This window comes from Phoenix dactylifera, chromosome 10 (assembly GCF_009389715.1).
Source record: "Phoenix dactylifera cultivar Barhee BC4 chromosome 10, palm_55x_up_171113_PBpolish2nd_filt_p, whole genome shotgun sequence".
NCBI lineage: Eukaryota > Viridiplantae > Streptophyta > Magnoliopsida > Arecales > Arecaceae > Phoenix > Phoenix dactylifera.
Window position 1 is genome coordinate 374,592 of NC_052401.1, and position 26,807 is coordinate 401,398.

Genomic DNA, 26,807 nt, shown 5'->3' on the forward strand with positions numbered 1-26,807 from the left:
CGCCCCTCACCAAAAACCAACTCCCCGTTCACCCCACCGGAACCCCTCCTTTCCCCCTCTTTCTGACCTGCAGACAGAGGCCCTCGGGGCCATCACTTCAAGCCCATCCAGAGGCCCAAAGGCCAACCAGTCCCCACATCAACCCCAGCAGGCTCTTCATCAACCCGTGCGCCAGCAGCATCCCCTCTCCACAGCTTCAACCTCCAGCCGTTCATATCTCCTCGGCGTCCACTTCAATCGTGCAACAGTCTGGATTCAGCAATCAACACCACTGAGTTCCTGCATTGCATCCGACGACGTCTCCATTGCTTGAAAAGCCACGAGCGAATGACTCTGATCGCCTACTTCACGACAGGTAGTAAGGTTTCCACTTTTCTTGGGATTGCTCATTTAATTATGTTCTAGTTCTCTTGCATGATAGCCACATTTTGAAAACTTATATTGCTGTTATAATTCAGAACATTGAACCTTTCACTTCCGAACACGTCCTATTACCCTTTAAATCTTGACATTAAATTAGCACACCCTAGTAACAGGACGTTTCTCAACATTATTCGATCAGATTGATTTAGGATCAGAACAACTGTACCACTTGATTGCAATCTAATTTCTTAAATTGAATAATCTTAATCCTTAATTCTGAATAACCGAAGTAAAAATCAGCAACATTTAAATTTTAAGTTATTATTGTGAAGACTTGCTGATTTCTGAAATCATAATAGATTGCATTAGTAGGTTGTCCTGCATCATAATTATTAGGGTTTCATTAGTGACACTGCATTTCACATCATCACCTAGTGTCATCATTGCATGTCAACCTGTAGTGATATGGAGTACTATTTCAGTCAACCAAAACCCCTGTAACTACCATGAATTCCGACATTTTGAGGTCTATCAAGGAACAGATCATTGCCATACGGGCTGGATACAAGGAATTCACACAAGAGATCCGTGAGCTCAGGCAAAATTCTAGGACCCCTACACCGCCAACCCCTGTTGCAGCCCAACCTAAAATCGGTTTGGTTGCACCACCTGTAATCCTTCCCCATTCTCTTGGGCACCAAACCCAATGCTCAATGTGTCAACAATTCGACCACATAGCATCCCAATGTCCTATTAGAACCTACCTGATTACTGAACCAGAAGTTAGGAGCCAAGAGGTCGAATATGTTGAAGAAGTCTATGAACCAAATATAGAAGACTATGAAGAAGACTTTGAAGACGAACCTATAGAATTAGATTTTGTCCAAAATGATTCCCAAAGGGAGACTATTGATCTAAGTACAACCAAGTCATTTCACATCACTACTGTGGAAGAGGTAGTGACAGATATTGAGAGCCAGTCACCTGAATTGGCACTTGTAGCTAAAGATACCCATGTGGAGTCCAATCTTGAATATTCCCCTATAGTAGTTTCCCTTCTAGAGGAGTTTAATGACGTAGTCCCTGATGATCTTCCGGATGCACTTTCTCCGATACATGATATCCAACACGCAATTGATCTAGTTCCCGGAGTATTTCTGCCCAACCTTCCACATCATAGGCTCAACCCAAATGCATATGCTAGGACCTGGGATTTAATATTATCGACAATTGAGTTTGCATATCATAGTTCGGTTAACAAGTCCATAGGTATGAGTCCATTCGAAGTGGTGCATGATTACAAACCTAGGCAATCCATAGACTTGTCTTTCATGTCTCATCAGTATAGAGTCGTTGAGTCTGCACAATCAATTGCATCACATCCATATTCATTGCATCAAGAAATCAGCAATTTTAGTCACTTTAATAACTTAAAATATAAATCCCTTGCTGATTTAACCAGACGTTATAATGAGTTAAGTGAAAGAGATTACGTCATGATAAGAATTAGGTTTGAACGACTATCTTCGGAAACGTTTAAGAAATTGCAAACTTGTAGTGCAGAACTGTTCAAAATCTTAAAAAAAATCAGTTCGAATGCATATGTTGTGGATCTTCCTGATGACTATGGGATTAGTGCGACATTTAATATTGAAGATTTAGTCCCATACAAAAAGTTAATATTCATGCCTTCTGACCCCTTTATTGATATACCTACCCATGTTGGACACCCTGACCTCTTACCTGCTGTTGAGCCACCACCTTCCAAATCTCATGCACGCAGAGAACAAATAGAACATATAATGGATGAGCAGGTTATTTCAACCAGGAATGGTAGTTACCAACATTACCTTGTTCGGTGGAAAGGTCGACCAAAGTCTGATGTGACGTGGATTTCCAGAGCACAGTTGCAGCGCCTTGACCCCGATCTTATGGAGCAGTACGACAGCCGGCCAGACTTGTACTCGACGGGGTCGAGTTTTTCTCACCCGGGAGGAGTTGATGGGGACATCAGAGCCCTTCATCCAGATGATCCTAAGCCTCCAGATTGAGCCAGACGCATTTATTTGCATATTTATTTTATTTTATTTCTGGGTTTATTTGCATTTAGGGATTTATTTGTAGTTTATTTTATTGCTGGGTTTATTTGCATTTTAGGACTTATTTGTGGTTTATTTGTGTTATTTATGGGCTTATTAGGATTTATTGTTGTGTAAGGGGGTTTATGCAAATTGTGTATTTGGGCCCTATATAAAAGGGACTATTCTCGTGATTAGGATTAATGAAGAATTAAAGATTTCTTTTCCCCATGTTTCCTCTTCTTCTCTTCTCCTCCCTTCTCCTTCTTCTCTTCTTCTTCCTCCTTCTCTTCCCCTCTTCTCCTTCTTCCATTTAAAATTTGGTCCGGCATCAGACGAACTCGACAAGAAGGTCGAGAAGCTGGAGCGCCAAATCCAGGCACTCCACGGGAGAAAATCAGGACGTGACGGCGACTTCGAGTTCACTACGAAGTCTCCCTTCTCCCCGGAGATCGAAGATGAACCGGTTCCGCTACGGTTCAAGATGCCCCAGGTGGAGCCCTACAACGGCAAGGCTGATCCCCTTGACCACCTGGAAAGCTACCGGGTCTTAACAGCCCTACAAGGAGCCTCGGAGGCCATGATGTGCAAGGCTTTTCCGGCGACACTCCGAGGACCAGCCCGGCTGTGGTTTACCGGGCTGAAGCCGAGTACTGTCTCCTCCTTTGAGCAGCTCGGCAGACAGTTTGCCGGCAACTTTGCCGCCAGCCAGCCCCAGCGACGGACGTCCGACTCCCTCCTAGACATTAAGCAAAAGGAGGGAGAGTCCTTCAGGGAGTATTTGGACCGGTTTACCGCCGCAACATGGGAGGTCCGGGAGCTTGACCAGTCAATCGCCATGTCAGCGCTAAAGACTGGATCCCGGTCTTACAGGTTCCTCTTCTCAATCGAGAAGAGTTTCCCCTCGGACCTCACCGAAATGTTCGCTCGGGCGCGGAAGTACGCCAAGGCGGAAGAGGCCGTGGCAGTTAGGCGGGGCGGGACCGAGTAGAACCCCAAGGGGTCCCTCATTATTCAAATATTGAATTTCATTCTGTGGATTTCATTTCATAATAAACTTATGATCTGCATACTCATTTCAAGCTCACCGATTTTCCTGGTTATCTCATGATCCCAGGTTTATTTCTCCTCCCCTGACTACGGTTGGGATGCCCCGATATCTCGGGATGATAGAGTACCCACGTGGACTCCCTGAAGACGGTTCGTGAGTTCGTGATGCGCTCTCCATCGGCCAACGAGCTCGGCTCGTTCTCCTACCCTAACTACGGTTAGGATGCCCTGTCACAACGGGATGCCCCGATCCGTCGGGATGGCTCGAGACGTCGAGATACGGTCCTAAGTGACCGACGAGCTCGGCTCGTCCTCCATCGACTTCCACCGACGAGCTCGGCTCGTGCTCCATCGGCCAACGAGCTCGGCTCGTTCTCCTACCCTGACCACGGTCAGGATGCCCCGAGACGTCGGGATGCCCCGATCCGTCGGGATGCCCTGAGACGTCAGGATGCCCCCAATATATTGGGATGCCCTGCCACAACGGGATGCCCCGATCCGTCGGGATGGCTCGAGACGTCGAGATACGGTCTTAAGTGACCGACGAGCTCGGCTCGTCCTCCATCGACTTCCACCGACGAGCTCGGCTCGTGCTCCATCGGCCAACGAGCACGGCTCGTTCTCCTACCCTGACCACGGTCAGGATGCCCCGAGACGTCGGAATGCCCCGATCCGTCGGGATGCCCCGAGACGTCGGGATGCCCCGGCTATAGGGAAGCTCGAGACGTCGAGATATGAGTTGCGGTCCTCTCTGACCAGACGAGCTCGGCTCGTTCTCCATCGACTTCCACCGACGAGCTCGGCTCGTGCTCCATCAGCCAACGAGCTCGGCTCGTTCTCCTACCCTGGCCACGGTCAGGATGCCCCGAGACGTCGGGATGCCCCGGCTATAGGGAAGCTCGAGACGTCGAGATATGAGTTGCGGTCCTCTCTGACCAGACGAGCTCGGCTCGTTCTCCATCGACTTCCACCGACGAGCTCGGCTCGTGCTCCATCAGCCAACGAGCTCGGCTCGTGCTCCATCAGCCAACGAGCTCGGCTCATTCTCCTACCCTGGCCACGGTCAGGATGCCCCGAGACGTCGGGATGCCCCGGTTATAGGGAAGCTCGAGACGTCGAGATATGAGTTGCGGTCCTCTCTGACCAGACGAGCTCGGCTCGTTCTCCATCGACTTCTACCAACGAGCTCGGCTCGTGCTCCATCAGCCAACGAGCTCGGCTCGTTCTCCTACCCTGACCTCGGTCGGGATGCCTCGAGACGTCGAGATGCCCCGATTTATCGGGATGCCCCGATGCGTTGAGATGCGGTCTTCATTGACCAAGACGAGCTCAGCTCGTTGTCCGCCGGCTTCAGCCAACGAGCTCGGCTCGCTTTCTATTCTTGGATTTCTCTGCCGACGTCCCCAAAAAATGGAGTCCGAGCAGAGAAGCGTCTTCAGTCGCCTCGGCGCAAGGACGCACACGGTACAAGGTACCCATTTATTTAATATTTTTACATTATCTTATCTATTCTTGGATCTCTGCCGATGTCCTCAAAGAACGGACCCCGAGCAGAGGAGCATCTTCAGTCGCCTCGGCGCAAGGACGCACACGGTACAAGATACCCATTTATTTAATGTTTTTACATTATCTTATCTACTCTTGGATCTCTGCCGACGTCCTCAAAGAACGGACCCCGAGCAGAGGAGCGTCTTCAGTCGCCTCGGCACAAGGACGCACATGGTATAAGGTACCCATTTACTTAATGTTTCTACATTATCTTATCTGTTTTGGATTTCTCTGCCGACGTCCTCAAAGAGTGGACTCCGAGCAGAATGTTTTAGTCGCCTCGGCGTGAAACACTCACGATACCAACAAACTTGGTATAAACAGTCTGTTGAATCCCCGTCACGAGCTGACGAGCATTCGACCCATTCGTTGGAAAAGAATCCGGTTCGCCCCGACAACCCGAGGCTCGGATTCGAAGTTCACTACGCTAAAAAAGATCTGTCCTAGCGGCCGCCCCAGGGCTTGGTCGAATTCTGGACTAGGCTCGAAAAAATTCTCCGAGCCCGAATCCCCTTGGTATAAGCATAAGCGTCGCTATACCACTGGTCGAAGGACCGAGCAATGGAGCTCGGCTAGCCAAACCTAAAACCAAACCCTGTGGCGGGTAAAGCTGAGGCCCTAGAGCCCATGTCCTCGGAACCTAAAATGGATCCGAGCAGAGAAACTTGGACTACAACAGACGAGTTTCCAAAAAAGTATATTCATTTCAAAAAGCCCGTAGGCTGAGTACAAAAATTCGGGTTCGGCCCTTACAAGTATGGGGGGCCATCCCGACTTTACAAAATAACAAAAATTACACTAAGGCTCGAGCTCGACCACTTCGGCTTCGGCAGTATCGAGAGCGGTAGGCTCAGCAGTCGGGGCTTCAGTAGCCTCGGCAGCAATGGGAGTAGCCTCAGGGGCGGCTTCGGGGGCGGCTTCGATCGCCTCGGCTGGATCTCCCTGGTCGGCCCCCGGAGTTTCTGCCTCCGCCTCCGGCCTCTCGACCCCTGCTCCCGGTTGGAGCAGGTTTACATCGAAATCCGGGAGAAGCCGCCGCAGTTGGTTGCGGAAGTCCCGGAAGCCCTGAATTAGCCCGTTCACGCCCTCCTCTGCTAGGAGGTCGTGAAACTCCTCCGACTCGCGGAAGAGCCTTACCGCGTTCTGGGCTTGCTCCCGAGCCTCGAGCTCCCGAGCCTCGTGGTATGCGGCCTTCCGCTCGAGGGTTTTTATTTCCCGCTCGAGCTCCAAGTATCGGAGGCGGGCATTCCCCACCTCCTGCTCGCGGGAGGCCAACGCCAGCTCGGCTGTGGCCAAACGAGCCTCGGCGGCGCGCACTTCGGACCTTGTTAGTGTGTGCGCGCCCTTCTCTTCATCGAGCTCGGCGGTCGGAGCTCGAATTCTTTCCTCGGATGCTCCAATTCTCTCTTGGAGCACCTGACGTTCGGCCTCGGAGGCCTGGTACCTCGCCTCGGCGGCCAGGTACCTCGCCTGGGCCTCCTCGTAACCGCGCTGGCACCTCCGGGCCCGCTCCCGGTAGTCTTGGACTATGTGCATCAGCATTTCCGTCTCGTGCAAGTGCTGTAAAAGAGACGAAAAGAAAGACATAAGGCGCTGCGAGTAAAAATTTTTTTACAAATTACACAGACGAAAATTTTACTTACCCGGACGGCGTTGCAGCGGGTAGCGTCCATGAAGGCATTGTAGCTTATGGACTGTATCGTGGCCCGGTCGGCCGGGAGCAGCGCGACCCGGAATACTTCGCGCGCCACTCGAGGGTTTTCGAGGGCTGAATCGCCCTCGAATACCGACCAGGTGAGTGCAAGAGGCACTCGCTCCCCCGAGCCGGATGGGCCCGGAAGGCCAGCATCGGCTGGCCTAGAAGGAGCCGACCCCGAGGCTCCGTGACTGCTCCCCGGCTCGGAGCTAGGGGGCTGGGGTCGGACAAGCGGCCGATCTGACTGCCGCACGATCGAGGCGGGGCGCGCAAGCGCGGGACCCGCGGAACTCCTCCCCTGGTCGGCAACTGAAGTATCCTGCCGACCAGGGATTTGTGCCAAGGGCACCGGGCATGGGAGCACCACCGAAGCTCCCCGGGAGCCCGAGCCCCTGGAATCCGCGCCCTCCCTCTGACCAGCATCGGAATGCGCGGGGCGAGAAGGACCCGCCTCGGCCACTGCTGTCGCCAGGGTCGCTGAGGTCGCCGAGACCTTCTGCTTCTTCCTCGGCTCGGCGGGCTCGCCCGAGAGCTCGGCTGCCCTCTTCTGGAAGCGAGCATAGAGGACTTCGCTTTTAGTCACCATCTTTGCGATATCTGCAAAGGCGAACAGGGTTAGAACATTAGAACAGTAAGGAAATAAAAAGAGACTAACTATCCTTACCATGGGGACGTGCCGAGCTCAAGCCCACGTTCACCAAAGCGTCCTCACATATGAGGCCGTTCAGTAAGATGCCGTCCCCGAGGCTGCGGATGGCGTCGAGGATCCCCTGCTCACGTGGAGAAAGTCTGGGGGATTTGTTGATGGACTTGAGCTGAGCCGGTCCCCACCTGGGGTCAAACCCCCAGGACTGTGCAGAACCAAGGAAGAAGAATTTCTCCTTCCAGCCATGAATGGATGAGGGGGCACCATGAAAAAGTGGCCGACCCGCCCGAAGGGCGATATACAGCCACTCACCGTCTCCCGGATTCGACTTAAAAATAAAAAGCCGTCGGAAAACGTTGACAGAGGTCGGAATTCCGTGCAGTAAGCATAGTGACAGGAAACCGATCACTGTCCTCCAGGCATTCGGAGCGAGTTGCGCCGGAACCAGCCGGTATACCATCAGCAACTCATTCATGAAGCCGTGAAGAGGAAATCGGAGACCGGCCCAGAGTGACTCTAGGTACACTCCAATCCGGCCTACCGGAGGATCGGTTACCCGATCCCCACGCCTGGCGGGTTCCAAGCGGAACCCGTGAAGAGGGAAAAACCACTCTTCGTTCATTTCGACCTCCAGGACGCTCATGGTAGACTCGACCTCACTGGGGAGAGAACCCATTGTAAGGGAAGAAAGGGATTAAGAAAGAAAAAAGGACGACCTGGGGAAGACGCCGGAGAAAAGAACTTCAGACTGTGAAAAGCTGGGGGAAGAAAAGCTAGAAGCAGAAGGCAATAGGAAGGGGACGGAGGGCCAGGGGAGAGTTTATATAAACCTCCCCAACGGCCCCGATCGGCAAAAGAAAAGCCGCACCCCGTTGAGATGACCACACGTGTCGGTCCAAAAGACAGAACGACGCATTTAATTAGGGCTAACGCTTCGAACGCCGAAGCGCCCCATCGGATCGTGCGGCCCCATCATGAGCCCACGGCGCGAGGACGCCTCGCAAAAGGTGTCCCAATAATGAGGATTTTCGGAAAAGAAGAGACGCCGCCTATTAAAGGCATCTCGAAGTATCCGATAATTCAAAATGCGCAATAAATTAAAATTTTCGGAATTCGTAACGGCCCAACTAAAGCTACTTCCCGCGCCCCAGCTGGTAGCCAACTGGAACTCGGAAGTCGGGGGGTAGTGTTGGGGGAAAAACCCCAAGTCATACCGCCACGGAGGCGCTCGGTCAAAAAACGCCGACCGGAAAGGCGCTCGGCCAAAGAGTGCCGACCAGAGAGCACCAACCAGAGGGGTGCTCGGCTAGAGAGCGCCGGTCCGAAAAGATGCTCGGCCGAAGAGAGCCGACCAGAGGACGCCGACCAGAAAAGCGCTCGATTAGAAGGCACTGACCAGAGAGGAAAGAGCGCGAAATAAAGGTGCTCGGCTAGAAGGCGCTCGACCAAAGGGCGCCGACCAGGAGCATTAGAAGCGACCCCGCCACAGGGCGCCCCATTGGGCGACCAGCTCGGCTCGGCACCCCTGCCGAGCCGATTGCCTTGACCAGATGTTCAACTCCTACCTAACCCCCTGAGGGACTTGACAACTCCACTACAACCTGCCGCTATCTCCAAGCCGTCAAGGCATAAGATCTCCGCAGGTATTTGGCACGACCTGCCATTAATGCATGAGACCCCCTCAAGTCTCCGATGCGCTCAGTCATTTAATGAACACGGCTCAAGACGATCTCCGGATCACTGAACCATCAAAGCGTATGGCTCTCCCTGATCGCCGGTTCATTCGGTAATAAATGCGCTTACCATCCATGGACCCCGGGCCTACCACGGCCGGCGGTTCAACCACTCCAACAGGTCCGATCGACCGTGACAACTCCCTGGTTCCGGTCTGAGTCGGCCTTATTTTTCACTACGCCATTAATGGGCCAAATCGTGCCCAATTATTATAAAAGAGAACAAACTCCCTGTCACCTCCCGGGCAACATAAAATCCCTCTATAAAAGGGACCCGGGGAGGAAAAAACTAGGAGGGGAAGACAAGTAAACAGCACAGACACAATTAAGCACAATATCCTCTTTCATCTTCTTCACCCTCTGGCTTGCTCTCTCCACATATTTGCCCCCTCTGACTTAAGCATCGGAGGGCCGGCGCCGGGAAGCCCGGCCACCGGCTTTTTTGCAGGACGGGACAGGACAGGACGCACTCTCCTCTCCGCTCTCTCACACCCCCTAGGAGGACACAGGAGGACGCAGCCGGCCGGCGCACCGCCGTCCGCCCTCCCCGCGGCAGAGCTCCTCCTTCCCCGGCTTCGCGGCGGCCCCCGGGTCCAATTTCCAGCAACAAAGTTTATTAAACTCGTGGCCACGTGGTTATTTGTGTAATGGAATTTATTTATTAAGAGAAAAGGTGTAAAATCCATGCATGTGATAATTATCCAGATTCAAACTTTTGTAAAATGCCAATTAAATTAAATTTTTTTATTGATGAGCAAAAAAAAATTATTAGCGAAACAAGCCTCAGTTTGCATGGGGCACTTTCATATCATCTGAATAATGTTTACTTTTGTACTCAAAACTAAAATTTTAAGTTTCGGCACAATGGGATTATGGGGGTGTCCGGGTTATTTGGTCTTATTTCTATAAAAAAATGAGAGCGGGATGAAGCTCCATAACTCAATTATGAAAAAAATTTAAACCATGCTCAAATCAGCAAGGGGACTGTGACTTGAGAATTTTTTTTTTCCAAGTGCAAATTGGTAGCCGCGCGTTCGCGCCAAAACAGTGGCTTGCATATCGGCTGTAAAAGGGAAGGCGGGAAGTTCACTTCCTGCAAAGGCGGCGGCCCCTCCAACCCAAAAGCCCACCTCCCCTCTTTCAATCCTCATACGCGTATAATCCCCTGCTCTTCTCGCCTCTCCAGCTCCGACGTCTGGGCCCAATAGCGTAAATTGTCCAGGGTTAGGTTAGAGGGCTCAACTATACGGTACAGAATTAGGGTTCCTGATCGATGCTCGCCCGATGGGGAACAAGGCCACGGACGAGCAGATCGCCGTCGTCCGCTCCGTGGTTGGCCGGGATTTCTCGGACATTGACATAATCCGCGCCCTTCACATGGCCAACAACGATGTCGCCGCGGCCATCAACATCATCTTCGACACCCCGCACATCCGCCTCACCGGCGAACCCACCGCCTCCACTACCACTACCGCCGCCGCCGCCCGAAAGAAAAGCCTCACTCCCCCCGTGGCTCCAGATCGCAAAGGGCTCGTTCGGAGCACCAACATGGATCTGGCTGTGGACCGGAATCCCGACAATGGCGCGGTGCGGCCATCCGGACCTGCTACCTCCAGGGCATCGGACAGCGACTGGTGGCTCGTCGGAAGCTCCGAGCTTGCTGGGCTGTCCACCTGCAAGGGGAGGCGGCTCAAGGCTGGCGACAAGGTCACCTTCTCCTTCCCTTCCGCAAATACCTCGACTTCTTCTTCTTCAACCGCAAGATTTCCTGGCCGAGGGCGGTCCCCGGCTTCTTGTTCTGAGATCGTGCGGTTCTCCACTCACGAACACGGAGAGGTCACTGCTCCTCTTGCTCTTTTTATCTCTTCGAGTCCTTCATACGTCTGCTATCTTGAGATCTTCCTTTTCCACCTCCCTTGACTGCATCCTGGGTGTTTGTAGATTGGTCGCATCCCAAACGAGTGGGCTCGTTGCCTTTTGCCTCTTGTGAGGGCGAATAAGATCAGGATCGAAGGTAGCTGTAAGTCTGCTCCAGATGCCCTTGGCATCATGGACACTATTCTCTTGTCAGTCAGGTATCACTTACACAATCGCACCTTATATACAGATCTTGTTCACAAATTCTATCGGGGTCCTTGCCCGCCGTTCTTGGAGTCTTCTCGTTTATACATATAAATACATTTTTCTTTCTTTCTTTTTGTTGTTGTTTATCGTTATTTTTCATCATGCTTTCCTTTTGTATGAACGTGTTCTTCAGTGTATACATCAACAGTTCGATGTTCCGCAAGCACCATCAGACATCAGTGAAGCCTAGTCGTCCTGCCTCCGAGGAGTCTACAGTTCATGCACTTCCAAACCTGTTTAGATTGCTCGGGCTTACTCCTTTCAAGAAGGTGCTTTGCAGTGTTACAACTTCATTGCATGTGGCCCTGCTATCTAATTGTTCTCAAAGTGTTCTTCTATGCACCTGCTGCCGCTATTATTTGACCTCCGAACAAGTGCCTCTTGAAGCTCATCAAAGCTTCTTTCATTTTTTTAAAAAGCATTTTAGTTGGCCCACAACTAATGCTTCCATCCATCATGCTGGAAGACACTATTGTGTCTTAGATAGGGTCACTTGCTCTCTCTTAGATAGGGTCACTTCATTGCTTCGAGTACTCTGTTTAGCATTTGCGTGGTTGAAGTACGCTAATTCTAGCTGTTGTTTACCATGCTTTGCTATTGCTTCCATGACTGAAAAAATATCCCTGTGAAGGTCATGGATTCAAGTCTAGGGGTAAAAGGAAGGGGGAGGTTAAAAAAATGCATGGAGGTAGTGAAAAAAAATAATTTCCACTTTGGGGAAATTGAGCCTTATTGGATGAGACTCTTATTTTTTTAAAAGTGAGATCAAATCAGACAGCTTAAGTACACGGGAGGAGGCTTGCCCCTCTGTTTATGATTATGTTGCTTATATTGTAGCTTAACTGCATTATTTTTATTATGTTCATTATACAAAATTATCACTGTGTTTATTTTCCTCTTTTTTTTATATCTTTAAAACATAAACAGGCTGAGATCACTCCAGAGGACCTTTACGCTAGGAAACGGCCCATGGCCTCCAAGGTAAATGCCAAATTCACTGTTTGTGTCCCATTTGTTTCTTGCTAGACTTTTGCTCATGATGATGCTTGAACAGGACAGCTCTGGAGTGCTTTCAGCAGTGTTACCTTCAGAAAAATGTAGAAAAGTATCTAGCAGTGGAAGTAAAATAGAAAATGATCAGGAGATTATTTCAGATCCTGATTTGGATAATATTGTCGGAATCTCAGACAGCTCCCTATTAGAGGTACCTATATATGTTTGAACCTTTGGTTGTGAGACATCTGACTTCATATTGTCTATGTATTTGTGATGTTTTATCTCTCCCTTCTATCTCATTTTTCAGGAAATGGTGCCACCAGAAACTCTGCAATGCGAGCTACGTCCTTACCAAAAACAGGCTCTCCACTGGATGGTGCAGATTGAGAAAGGAAGATGCTTTGAGGAGGCAGCAACAACTCTTCACCCATGTTGGGATGCGTACCGCCTTGTGGATAAGTATGATTATTATGTATGCCTTTGCTTACCTTGATGAAATTCAAAATCATAAGCTGACTATCTATTTTTTGTTTGTAGGAGAGGACTTGTTGTTTACTTGAATGCATTTTCGGGTGATGCTACTATTGAATTTCCTAGCACCCTCAAAATTGCGAGAGGAGGGGTATTAATCTATATTGACCGTGAAAAATTAGTTTCTAATCTTTCAGTTAATTGTATATTGACTCAGTTATGCAATTTAAGATGCTGGCAGATGCAATGGGACTAGGAAAGACAATTATGACAATAGCTCTTCTTCTTGCCCATCCTAATAAAGGGTGCTCACCCACTTCTCCCGCAAGTCAGGCCTCTCATGAAGCTAATGTAATGAGCCACATGTCTGATCAATCTCCAAATGATTCGAAGAAACTAACAGGCATTTCTGGCTTCAGCAAGCTGTTGAAACATAAGGCCACACTTGTAGGTGGCGGTAGTCTAATTGTTTGTCCTATGACATTGCTTGGCCAATGGAAGGTAAACCAGCTGATTACTTGATTTTTGGTTGTTCTATATGGTATTTCTTATACTGTGCTTACAGTAAAGTCTGTTGATTGTAACTTGCCCGGAAAAGTTATTGCATGAAGACATGCTGCTTACTTTATATGCAATTGCTGAGAAGCGAACAATTTGTTTCTGTCGAATGCCAGGCTGAGATTGAAGCGCATGTTCAGCCAGCTGCTCTCACTGTTTATGTTCACTATGGACAAAGCAGGCCGAAGGATGCAAAATATCTAGCACAGAGTGATGTTGTCCTGACCACCTATGGTGTGTTAGCATCAGAATTTTCTGCTGAGGTAATTTGCGAATTTCTTATATTGGAATTTCTTTTATTTTGCATGTCTTGCAGATTTTACATTTGCTCATACTGACTCTGGGCTCCACCTCAATTCACTTCTCTCTACTTGTAGAATGCTGAAGATAATGGTGGGCTTTACTCTGTCCAGTGGTTCAGGATTGTGCTTGATGAAGCACATACTATAAAATCATCTAAAAGCCAAATTTCAATGGCCGCTGCTGCTCTCACTGCTGATCGGCGGTGGTGTCTCACAGGCACACCTATTCAGGTGAATAATATTTAGAGCTATAATATTTTAGTACATGGCTGTTGTTCTGCTTTTTTGTTTTAAAAGGCTTGGTCCCCTATATCTGTAGATGTGTCTAACTTGAAACTTGGTAATTTATACTTCATTTATACTAAAGTTGCTCGTTACTGATTTCTAGCTTTTGTGGCAGAACAACCTGGAGGATATATACAGTCTTCTTCGGTTTTTGAAAGTAGAGCCTTGGGGAAACTGGGGGCTGTAAGTCTGGCTATTGTTGGCATTGATACTTTGAGTATTAGCATATGTTTCTTTGCATAATGAAGTGCTATAAGGTTTTGTTGGCAACTGGTATTTTTGCTTTCACCTGTAGTCATGGTTGCAGTTTAATTTTATGCATTGTTTTTATCATCCTTGGCTGCAAATATTTTTGGTTGGTTATTCAAGGTTCAGCTTCTTACAGTTTTGTTTATAATGATTCTCAAGTTGTTTAAAATACCATATTTTAAAGAAAAATATTGTTTTGTACTGGGAACTCAATGTCCATACCCACGCAATATATTGAAGGAAGTGTTGAGTTCGATGCACGAAGAGTCACACTGAATGCATGCAGTACCGCGGTTACTTGTAACAGCTCATTGTGCACAAACCCATTCAAAGAATGAGGGAGTACATTGTTGAAGGATGACACACTAGTACAATGTTTGGTTCATGTAATGAGCCTTGAGGTGGAATAGGAATTTTAGCTTTGAGCCCATTCCAAAGTTTCATTTGAAAAAAAAAAGATGTAATGGACTTGTGATTCTTTTGGATTCACCATTCACTAATAGACAAATTTCCACTCTTAAATGGGAGGAAGGGTTTCATTTTGCATGGTAATGGGAATGAATAGTCCTTTATATAAACTAATTGGAAGCATTTATGGTATTAACCAAGAATAAGTGGTGTGTTTAGTATGAGAAAATTGGTGGCATTCATGTTTTGAAATGAGAATAAATGATTTGATTAATTTATGAATTTTAGAAATGTTTATTAGTTTAACAGTGAAAATGTTAAATAGTGACCATTATTTGTGTAATAGTTGTTACTTAAAATATTAAAAGACTTGAAGAACAATTATTATAGTCAATTCTAAATTTGGTTCTGATATTAGAAATTAGATAAATTAGATATTAGAAATGGTAATGCCAATTCTTTATCATGCTTTTTTTTTTAAATTTTTTTTTTGCTTCCAAACAATGTAATGGGAATGATGATTAGAAATGGTGATATTTGCATAATTAGCTAAATTTGATATTAGAAATGGTAATGCCAATTCTTTATCATGCTTTTTTTTTTTTGAAAAAAAATTTGCTTCCAAACAGTGTAATAGGAATGATGATTCTGATACCGTATCTTCAATTCCCATTTCTTTTTCCATTCAAATTCTTTTTGATGCCTGCACATCAAATGCAGCATAGGCATGTTAATGTATGTGCTATAAGATGTACTACCTCTAACATATTCCATATAATTCAGGTTGCAAAACACCTAGTTTTTGCCTTGAGAATGATTGTCTAATGTATGGAACTAGATGCCTTAATGGTATAAAAATGATGAATGAGGAATTTTTTATGAAACCTTAAGGATATCTTGCAATAAAGGTGAATAGATAGATGTTGAAGCGAGGTTGAACTATTTTGAGAGGCCTTGAGTTGCAACGCTTATCACCATGTTGGATGATGAAGTTGTTGCTAGGTAATGACCTTGCAAAACCTAGATTTTTTTTTTATTTGCATGGGCCATGGGATGAGTTGGGTAAAGGGTTAATTAGTAGTGAATAAGGTCAAGGATGCAACGGATGATGAAATTCACAAATGTAGAGCACTCCAAGGTCGGTACCAATGCGTACAAACCATAACGTACCATAACAGTACTAAACCGATGCACGGTATAGGCGTATGCTGAACTGACCTCTATACTAGATGTATGACACTATACCATGATAGTATCAGTACAGGGTTTGGTACCGAGATGGCGATCCTTGCCCCAAGTTTTGGATGTTGTGTTAAGGGTAGAATTTCTAGCTTAATTAGCAATTAAAAAATGAGTCACATGATCATACTATCTTCCGAGTATGCTAGGATGAAAAATAGATAATTATATTATGTGCATGAGTCAGTTGAAAGTACATGGGCGAGACATGATTTTTGAACTTTGAGCTGGAGAAACCTAGAGTCCCAAAAAGACCTCTAGTAAAAGGTCTAGGGTTAGGGTTGCTTTCTTTGTTGGTTGAATTTGCCACTAGGTGAAATTAGACCTTCGGCTCTTGATTGCTGCATGATTACCTACTAGCAACTAGGTCGGCTTCAAAAAGGGCTAGGGCTGCTTTGTTTGTGGTTGAATTTGCCACTATATGAAATCAGACCTTTGTCTCTCTATTGCTGCTTGATTACCTATGTTGCTTGCATTAAGCTTGCTTTGCATTCGGTTCTGTACCAAATCATAGCAAAGCACAGATGTGGTAGCAATTTTTGAAAGCTGCCCGTTAGCTTAGTAGTAGAGAGACTTGTCAAGTTCCGCTCTTTCCACTTCATCCTTCCAGCCTATACATCTTGCTTTGATGGCTGTCATTGCAATTGTTGGAATTGGTGGGTCGCTTGTTTGATTGGAAGGACTGCCTCTTTTCTCTCTTCTCTTAGTTTGACTAATCATGGAGCAACAATCTGCTTTATGAACCACCACTGTTGACAAGTCTCTTTAACGAAATAGAAAAGGTCATCAAGGGTTCGAGCATGAGCTTCATCCGGAGCTTGACCAGGGGATGATTGAGTGCGCAAGAAAGGAATTAAAGCAGAAACCAAACCGATCCACCAATCAAACTAGTGAAAAGCACTCTACATTTTCACTTGGGTTGAAGGCCTAAAAAGTGAAAAAAAAGTTTTGACGGGACTGAAAGCACCAAGTTGGAAAGAAAGGAGCAAGTGTCATGTGCAAGTGTGGCTTTCAAGCTTGTCTTCCTATTGCCTCAAGCCTAGAGACTTGAAGTGCTTCGGACGAGAGGTGCTTGCAAGCTGGACATTGCGGCAGCTTGCTTGCTAGGCCACGAACTAGTGCTGGTAAATCCTTGGTCCAAAATGGAAGGAACTAGAGAAATAAAAATGTAGGTTGGCTATATTGAGGATAATAGAAGCATCATCAAGAGAAACTAGGTCCAACCAGGCTTATTGATTCGATAAGAGTTAGTCAAAGAAAGTTGATCTTTATGCATTTGTGTGATGGGAAAAAGTAGTCATTAGAATTAAATGGAGTCAAATCTAATATGTGTTTCATATGTTTGCTAGGCAATGGCTCTGGGTCCTTCTAAACTTAAATGAAGGAAGAACTTTAAATAGTGGTGGCTAAAAAGGCAAACTGGTTGTATTGAGTCAAATAAAGGCTTAAGGTACTTATATCAGGATCAAAATGGCTTGAGGAAATTTGTTTAGTAACTTTAGTTTGCTGATAAATGTTCATGGGCGATGAATCTGATTAAATGATGGTCAAGATGATGATAAATTACCAATTTCTAGCTGGATATGACTGATAATCGTCCAGGAAGATACAATGCACAATGAAAACAAATTTGTGAATTCTAAACTGAAATGGGTTTCATAGGTACTGGGATGATAAAAGGTGAAAGATTGTAAATTCCTAAAAGCTTCTACAAGGATCTTAAGGTTGCTTAGATAAACAAGAACGAGCTTGTGCAGGCATTCTTGTGAAGGGCATTAGTTTGTTGGTAGGTAAGAGTGGCTGAGAAAAAAACTGTTTGCAGCTGCTGTTTTCTTTGTGGCAAATGGAAACAGGAAAAAAAAGAGATTTGCTGTATTCTGAAATCCTACAATTAGATTTGAGATGCTAGTGACAATTTCTATAGTCTTAAAGATTTGTTGGTCTTGGACAATTTCTCCATGTGACAGCGAACATTTTTTTTTTTTGACTTAGTGGCGCTCCAACAAGGTTGTTTAATGAAGTTGTGGCAACAAGGAACTTCTTGTTGAGTGATTGCAATTGTTGGTCCTATCTTCCATTGTTTGATTTTGGTGCTTGTGTTATAAATCATTGTTTTGTATTCCTTGTTGGATAATTTATGATTCTTATTTGGTTTCTTGTGTTCTGAAGGTGGCATAAACTCATACAAAGGCCATACGAGGAAGGTGATGAACGTGGATTAAAGCTGGTGCAGTCCATCTTAAAGCCAATAATGTTAAGGAGAACGAAGTCCAGCACAGATAGAGATGGCAGGTGAGCCAGCATGCATAATATTTGGGCCTCATCTCAATTTATTGCTGAAGTGTTGTTTCTTCCTTGTATCATTTGTTGCAGGCCAATCCTTGTTCTTCCTCCGGCAAATGTTGAAGTACTTTATTGCGAGATGTCAGCAGCCGAGAAGGACTTCTATGAGGCTCTGTTTAGAAGATCAAAGGTATATATTTGTTGTATGCTTTGAATGCCCAATGGTGCACTTCTATTTTACAGATAAGTCACATGGTATTTTGAAGTTTTCTTCAGGTAAAGTTTGATCAGTTTGTTGAGCAAGGGCGTGTTCTTCACAATTATGCTTCAATATTGGAGCTGCTTTTACGCCTTCGTCAATGTTGTGATCATCCATTCCTTGTAATGAGGTTAGCTTCTAAGGTTGTTATCAGATTCGTTAATGTCTACAATTTTGATAGTGTGCTCCTGAGAATTTTCCCATCCACAATTATTTCTTGTATGCAGGTGCTGTCATCAATATTGTTCTCGTGGTCATCATACTTAACCAATCTAGAATTACCATTACACTCGTTCCTAATTGACTTATTTCGAGTCTTGAATGAAGTACATGGTCATGGAACTTGTCAACTTTTCACTGTAATGCTGATGACCTATTCCTTATAAAATATGATGAATCAACACATGATCGCTACCTGAAACAAGAAGACATGTCAGACCCTTGAAATTTTATATAGCAGAATGTAGTTACTTTTTAGGGAAGATAATTATGAATGATACATTGGAATACTTTTTTCATTCTAGAAAGTGCTAGTCACTTCCCTTCTTCATTTACACTTCTGCTAATATTTTTGTTTATAAATTATTTTTAATTCATATGATTGAAATGTCCTTTATATGGTTGAGTCCTTGAATCTTGATCATCATGCCTTTTCTTATTCTGATTTTCCATTGCCTATCTGAATCTGACTCACATTTCTGTGTGACCATGTCCATGGAAAATGATCACTATGGATGTGAACTCTGTACAGCCTCAAAACTATGTCTTTAGTTCTTGTAGGATATAATTTTCAGTTCACTGAAAAAACACTAATTTCATAAATTGGTTATGTTGGTTGGATGTTGCGTTTAATACAGTATATGGAGTTTTCACCAATTTTAATCTTGATTCCGAACTTGTTATTTGTAGTTTAAATGCTTGTTTACTTGCTACCTTTAACATAATTTGAAAGAAAAAAATGGGTTTAGAAGGGAGATTTTTCTTGCACACAAAGCCTTTTGGAGTTATCCCTCTTCACCGCCCAACATTTTGATCTGTATAACTAAACCAGCCCTATAGCTGTCTTGTGAAATTCATTTATGTGCTGGATATATTAAACTAGTAACACTCTTGACATGAATCCCCACTTTACTGTTGAAACCCTAGGCCATCTATCCTACATTTTTTAGTAAATGAATTGGAAATCTCTCATTTCTGAACTTTAATTACAGTTCCAACTTGTAAATATTTACATAATTTTCCGATTTGATGTACACTGTTTTGGTCCAACTAATTTTAAAACATGTATACAATTGTAGATTCATCATCCAATGCTATTATTATTTGCAAGTGACATGAGCCAATGGATGTGTTTCCTCCATATGCAATAGGTGCAACTTTATCAAATTGAAAAAGTCTATGTAAGATAAATGATGGTAACATTTTATTTGGTGCTTGAGGATGTCCACATTTGGAGGGTCTAACTTAAAATTTGAGATATAGGATGCGTTACAAAATTTTGAAGAAGAAAAATAGATTGTGCTTTAATATATGATACATTGTAGCTGAGCATGGCGGATGCCAGATGTTGATTCATACTAGTATGTATGGTTGTTCAGGTTAATTATTGTTGATGCACATGCACTTTTGTTCGCATTATGCTATTAAGGACTTTATTAATTCAATAACGTCAGATAGATTCTTTTGTCATCTAATGTCATTCTAACGGAGTATCTTATCTGCGTCATTTTTCCACTCTCTTATCAATTTTATGCTAGGTGAGTTTTGCTATAGTTTTTCTGCTTTTTTAATTGCACACTCCCTCCTCCCCCCCCCCCCCCCCCCCCCCCCCCCCCCCCCCCAAAAAAAAAGGAAAAAGAAAAAAAAAACAATATCTATTGATTCTCTGCATGAGCATTGTATCTGATTATTTATGTTAACCAACCATACAGATTGTTTCATCTGTTTTATATGTACAACTGGTTGGGGTCTGTTTGGTTTTCATTTAGGAAATCTAATTTCTTAGATCTTTTATTTAAGGGTTTGTTTGGTATTGATCTCGTTTTTCATTTCTGTTGTTAAAAATCCAAGAAGAAAGAGAACTAGATTGAACAATATGTATGATTAAACTCCTTTTTTCTCAAAATCATTTGTAAGATCTTTAGAGTTTCTGGAAGCGAAGATTTATGCTTTCCAAAAAAGAGTGAAAATAAAAGCAACTGATAGTGGAAATCTTCTGTAATTGTCATCTTCAACATCAATATCCATGTGGTATATCAGTATTCTGTAGATAAACAATAACAGAAAAGCAACAACGAGGCTAAACATGCCCTAGAATAGTCTATTACAATTGGTGACTGAAGCTGTGCTTTTGCCAGTCGAGGTGATACGCAAGAATACTCCAATCTCAACAAACTTGCAAAGCGGTTCCTTAAAGGTGGTAAGGATGCTGATAGCAGAGATTCTGGTGCTGTCCCTTCAAGGGCATACATTAAAGAGGTAGTGGAAGAGTTGCGTAAAGGCGAAGAAGGAGAGTGTCCAATTTGCCTAGAAGCTTTTGAAGATGCAGTACTAACACCATGTGCTCACCGTTTATGCCGAGAATGCCTCTTGGCTAGCTGGCGGAGCACCACGAGTGGTCTATGTCCTGTTTGTAGGTATCTTCCAGTTTCACTTTTTGTTTATTTTCTCAGGTATTGTTTGAGCTTGTACTTGCTTATCATGAACTTATTGCATAGTGCAATTTTGTATCTGTTGTCTTACAGGAAGTCCATGAATAGGCAGGATCTTATAACTGCTCCAACTGATAATCGATTCCAAATAGATATTGAGAAGAATTGGGTAGAATCCTCCAAAGTTTCAGTTCTTCTTCGGGAACTGGAAAACCTTCGCAGTCTTGGTGCCAAAAGCATTGTTTTTAGCCAGTGGACTGCTTTTTTGGATCTTCTCCAGATCCCTCTTTCTCGGTAATAATATTTGCTTCATGATGATGTTACTTTTGGAATGGTAGAATAGGGTGATATTTGGAAATGAAGGTTACACACAGTTAGGGAAAGACATGTAAAAGCCCCAATTGAGTGTTTGTAGCAGCAAATGAATAAATCAAAACAATATGCTGGAAATAAAGGAATTTATAGAGTCAAAACCATTATGTGTTCAATGGTTGATTTGAGATCTGTTCTTCCCAAACATAGTTTGTTTTATTGTGTTTAGTCAAAAACCCCTCATGCTCTTTCTTACCAAATATCATTCACTTGCATCTTATATGTAAAGTTCAGCATGTAGATTCATGTCTTGCAGCATGAAATCTCTTAAAAATATCTGACATTCTGAAATGTCAAATTATATATATATATATATATATATATATATATATATATATATATTGTATGTATGTCAACTCCTCTGGTAGTTATGAAAACCTACTTTAGTCATCTGGCCAAGTACTTCGTTGATAGTTTTCTTTAAACCAGTTACTGCCATGTTCTAGGCATGAGAAGTTATGAGCTCATGATTCTAAATCATGATATGTTGTAGATATAGCTTAATAAGTAATAGATGTATTAAAACTTCACCACGTGATTGGTGTTGTGGCTCGAAGATCTTGTTCACATGACATGCTCCATACATTTTTGCAATTGGTTGAATACTAATGTGATCGCCACTCAATTTGCACCATAAAATTATGATTTTGTTTTTCATTTTCTGGTTCCAGATGTAATCTCACATTTGTTCGATTGGATGGGACCTTAAATCAGCAGCAACGGGAAAAAGTAATAAACGACTTTTCAGAGGATGAGAACATATTGGTCTGTAATTTGTCAAACCCTTATCCCATGAGGTTTCCTGATTTAAAGCATTGTATGCTGCATTATGTGTATCTTGACTTAAAACTTTATGTATCCCAGGTATTACTTATGTCATTAAAGGCTGGTGGTGTTGGAATAAACCTTACTGCAGCATCTAATGCCTTTCTCATGGTATGTGAGTTTTCTGGAATTTTTTTGGCAGATCTGGAGTACTAAGGAAAATCTGCTTGCTGTAGTTAATTGTATCATCTCTTTCTTGGTCAAGGACAAGGATTTGCTTGCATATAATTTGATCTACTTGTATTTCCTTTCAGAGACAGAGACTTGAATGTTAATAGGAGTACCATTTTCAGATTTCAACTCTTCAGAAAGAGACTGCATCATATTTGAAATAGAAACATTTATGTGAACCTTTTTACTTTTTCATGGGAAGGTTTGAAGTGTTTAAATAACTATACAGATTTGAGAAGTCACCAGACAACAATATTTCCAATCATACTTCTTTTGATTGTTTTGGATTGACCCTAAGCAAATACTCCAGCTTAAATAATGTCTCCGATGGGTACCTCACTAGGGGCACCTCATTTGTTTATGCCCAATCGTAATTGCCCAGCCATCTTACCTCTGCACGAGCCACAAGTTCTTACTATTGAGCTCTGCAAGCACAATGGCTTTGTGATCAAACTTGCATACATCAAATCAATGCACAGTTAAATAGAAGCATGACAATTTTCCTGTAACTTTTGATGTTGCAAATATGACCACAATGACATTATCGAACCTATAATTGGAATGACAGTTATAATCTTGCGTAGCACTTTAGCCTATCATGTTTTTGGTAATCACCTCAAATATGCTGGTTGCTTCTCCTACTTCATGCATATTAATGGACCATGTCTAGGATATTTTGTTGATACTGGTGCCTAAAGTTTCTATGACAGTGGTAGAGAATGTCTCCATTTCCATGCTATCACATGATTACATGGTTGGATTTCATCTAATGAAAACTTAATTTCCCAGGAACGAAGTCATAGACCATATGTTATCAGATCCTCTCTCTTAAAATGGTTCCATCTATGTCTCGATTCCAATCCAGAATTGTAGGCAACATTTTGACCAATATCTATATCAATTCATGTAAATAATGGTCGTTGGAGAGAATTGTGTTAGATGTGATATTGTTGGCTTTTTAACAACAAAACATGAAATATAAATGTGATCAAAACATTTCCTAGCTACCTTCCAGTGGGAATCGCAAGTAGTAGTGAAGCCAAAGCATGTTATAATGGTAACAGCTGATGAGAATTTCTATCTGCATTGTTGAGTCATTTATAGTTTTGACATGAATACCATTGAGTTATTTGTAGTTTTGACGCGAGTACTTTGCCCATCTATTTTCCTTTTAGGATCCCTGGTGGAACCCAGCTGTTGAGGAACAGGCTGTGATGCGCATTCATCGTATTGGTCAAACTAAGAATGTATTTATCAAAAGATTCATTGTAAAGGTAATATATTATTCTTAACCCTTTCTGTTTTGTTTTCTGAAAGCATCCTTCCAGGTAACTGAATGCCTTCTTTATCTCGTTGTTTTACTATTTACGGGATTCAATCAGGCTTATCTGAGTATCATTGCAGTTAGCACTTAGCTGTTTGTAAAATTGATTCTAATTGTGATAAATGGTGGTTGTTATCATATATTTTTTCACTGTGTGCACATGTGTAGTGTGTTTATTTAGAGGATTTTGGCCTGTTGAATGTGTAAACAGTGCAATCGTATAGGCCATTTTCACTCTATGGTGGATTAGTTACAATACAGCAACCATCAGATGTGCATTTATGTGTTAACAAACCTTGAATCACCTTCTGGACTTTCTCCTTACTGTTTGAGAGACCTTGTTTGTGAATTGCTCTCAATTTTATTTTTCCAAATCTCTGTGCAAAATTGCTATAACTAACCATTACTAACATGTCAGTGAAACTTAATGACCTAATTGTCATCATCTGCATTGGAAAGTTCTCATATCTAACCAGAACATAAAGCTTTTGTTTGCTTCCATAATGCTCCTTCAAATTGCTGTCTCAGGTGCCAATTTTGAAGAGATGCCTGGGGTTTCATCATTCTGGTTACCTTTTACCTTTTTTTTAGAAAAAAGAAATTCAAGGCTCTCATCACCTACTCCTGCTCTATTATAGAGTTCCAACATCAGCTGCTTGCTTCCTGTCCTCTGCACCTGTTCTGTTGAACCAAACCAACACTCTTTTGTTTGATTCTTATTTATGTTACAAATTGTAAATGCATCTTAGTTGATTGTTCCGTTTTGTATTCTTTTTTCAAACAGTTCGAAAGTTGAATCTGAGTTTGCTTGGGCTCATCAATCATGCTGCATCCCTTCATTCATTTCTCTAGAGCTTTTATGTGCACTTTTCTTGTTGCCTTTATATCCCTGTACTTGGAGTCTTCAAGAGTTTCTTGCTTCCCATTTCTTTGGGATTCTGTAACTTGTTTTTGCTGACGTAGTTCATGAAATAAAGATTATTTATGTTGTCAAGTTTATAGGACGCAAGGATTCACCTTTTTTTTTTTCAATGTTATAAATCTACTATCTTATGTCCTTTCTCTTTTGTGCCTTTATCTCAAGCATTTCACTTCAAATTATTTGCCAGAGGCAGTTGCTCTAATATGCTATCTTGCTATTGCAAATTGGAATGCATCTGTTCTGCCACTCAGCTGGTAATTCCTCTACTTCAGCATATCTACAGATGGTGGTGGTTTTCATTTCTAGTTCTAGGGCACCCGTCAAAACCCATACGGCCCCCAGAGAGGCATGAGAGTTCCTTTTTAGTCCAAGACATGTTTGCATTAGTTTATGGGGGAACCACTAAGCATTTCATGCAGCCCTTGTTTATTCTTGTTCATCCTAACCTGTATTGACTGCTGCCTGTAGCTTATGCTGTGAAAAACCTTAAAAGTTTCACTCTCATTGTGAATCTTGGCCTTTATACATTCATAAGACTTGCAGCACCTTTTGTATCTGCTTGACGTATTTGAAGGTCTTGATCATCCCTGAGCTGACTGCCAAGCATACTATTTTTGTATTGGCATTTTTTAGGGAACAGTGGAGGAAAGAATGGAAGCTGTGCAAGCACGAAAACAAAGGCTGATCTCTGGGGCCCTAACCGATCAGGAAGTTCGCACTGCACGCATAGAAGAACTGAAAATGCTCTTCACTTAGAAGTTCAGAAGGAGATATTACCATCCTTCAGCATCTGAACATATTGTAGATGCTGAGCTGTTGTTTCTTTGATGGGTTCATAACTGCAGTACTGGTATACAGCGATTGGTCATCAGGCAAGCTTGTGTGCAAGCTTTGTTGATAGATAGATATTGATGGGTGGTGGAGGCTAATGTGCGGGCTCCATAGCATCAGCATCCTGATTTTCTCAATCAGTTTAGTTGTTAGTGCTGTATGTGTTGCCTCCAGTCTTCTGCTTCCGGATTCCGCCATTGCCAACATGCATGGGCAAAGCACTGTGGCAGCCATTTGGTTTTGTAAAAAGCGCGAAATATCTGTGAAAGCTTTAGGCAAGTTTTGTATTATGAAATGCTTTTCCAAACACTTACAGGCAGGTTCCAGAGCCCCTGTAAACATGAATGACATCAATGGGGACAATTGGGTTGCAACTCCCTTGTTGCCAATTTACATGAACCGAGTAATTTGATAGAAATGGAAGTGGGCCAATACAATATCCTTTTAGTTGCTGAGACTTGAAATTGATATGGATGTTGGATGTATATGAAGCATATCTCTGTGCGAGTGCTTGTCTGATATTGGTGGTATATGAAAAAGTTTGATGGGGATTATTTTGTTGTTTGGTTGACCCCACAATAAGAATTTGGAGACAGGAATGGCTGGCGAAGGTGATTACATAGTAAAACGTCTCATGCTGGTAATCACGCAGAGCGGCCGACTTCGACTGTGGTGGTAGGCACAACAGGTGCATATGAACGAAAGGACGAGTTACATTTGTGAGTACCACCGCATCCTGCTACCATCCACATTTTTCCTTTTGGAGGAGCCCGTTCTACTATCTATTAGCAGTTATACTTGGAAGATTTGGGTGGTCCCAATACGTGGCGCATGTCCAATGTGGGGCTGGACTCACCTCGCACGAGTTTGTCAGCTGTGTAGCTAACTCGAATTTAAATTTATGGTGTGACCGGAATTAGGCGCGTTCAGCTAATCTAGACTTGTTGGTTCGGGTTAGTTATAACTGACATAAAAAATCATCAATATTGAATATTTCAGGCAATTTTTGATTTATAAATTCTGTAGCAGATTTACACTGCACTTCTTCAGCGGCTGGTAAACACGCTCCTAAATTAACCTGGTATTGCTTTAAAGCAGATTACTTTAATCTGTCACCTTTCTAGGACATCATTATTTATTAAATTTAATTTGGTCGGATAATTCTGTTAAAATATTTTGAAAATCTAGGAAGCATCCATTCAGCAACTTCCTCCCGTTTGAAAATAAAGTTGTGGTAGTGCTTTTTTTTATTGGTTGCAGCAGGAGGTCGCAGGATTTCATTAACAAGGAAACATGCAACATAACAATTAGAGAGGAGAGAGCAAGGGAAGAATGGCTTGGGGTGAGTAAGTCCTTGTTCGCGCCTTTGCCGGCGAACTAGTCAGTCTAAAGAAAAGATGAGCTTTTAGAGATCTAGTGAGGA

At 43.6% G+C, this 26,807-nt stretch overlaps 1 protein-coding gene across 4 annotated transcripts; it reads left to right on the forward strand.

The window, feature by feature from the left end:
• The first annotated feature begins 10,180 nt into the window (after positions 1-10,180).
• Positions 10,181-25,839, forward strand: LOC103723832 (DNA repair protein RAD5A). Of its 4 annotated transcripts, XR_005513581.1 has the most exons (21): positions 10,183-10,950; positions 11,056-11,189; positions 11,372-11,507; positions 12,166-12,219; positions 12,293-12,442; positions 12,542-12,693; positions 12,772-12,856; positions 12,937-13,206; positions 13,380-13,526; positions 13,641-13,796; positions 13,966-14,033; positions 17,916-18,038; positions 18,120-18,219; positions 18,306-18,418; positions 20,646-20,924; positions 21,033-21,233; positions 21,983-22,076; positions 22,176-22,247; positions 23,483-23,581; positions 24,741-24,807; positions 25,187-25,839. XR_005513581.1 is itself a non-coding variant. In XM_039130678.1 (20 exons), the coding sequence occupies exons 1-20, from the start codon at positions 10,399-10,401 to the stop codon at positions 25,307-25,309; spliced, it is 3,108 nt and encodes a 1,035-aa protein (XP_038986606.1). In that variant the 5' UTR covers positions 10,183-10,398; the 3' UTR covers positions 25,310-25,839. The 4 variants fall into 4 exon arrangements, 2 of the variants coding, with proteins under 2 accessions (XP_038986606.1, XP_038986607.1); XM_039130678.1 differs by lacking the exon at positions 24,741-24,807; XM_039130679.1 differs by lacking the exon at positions 24,741-24,807 and having other exon boundaries at positions 11,387-11,507.
• Positions 25,840-26,807: the final 968 nt, after the last annotated feature.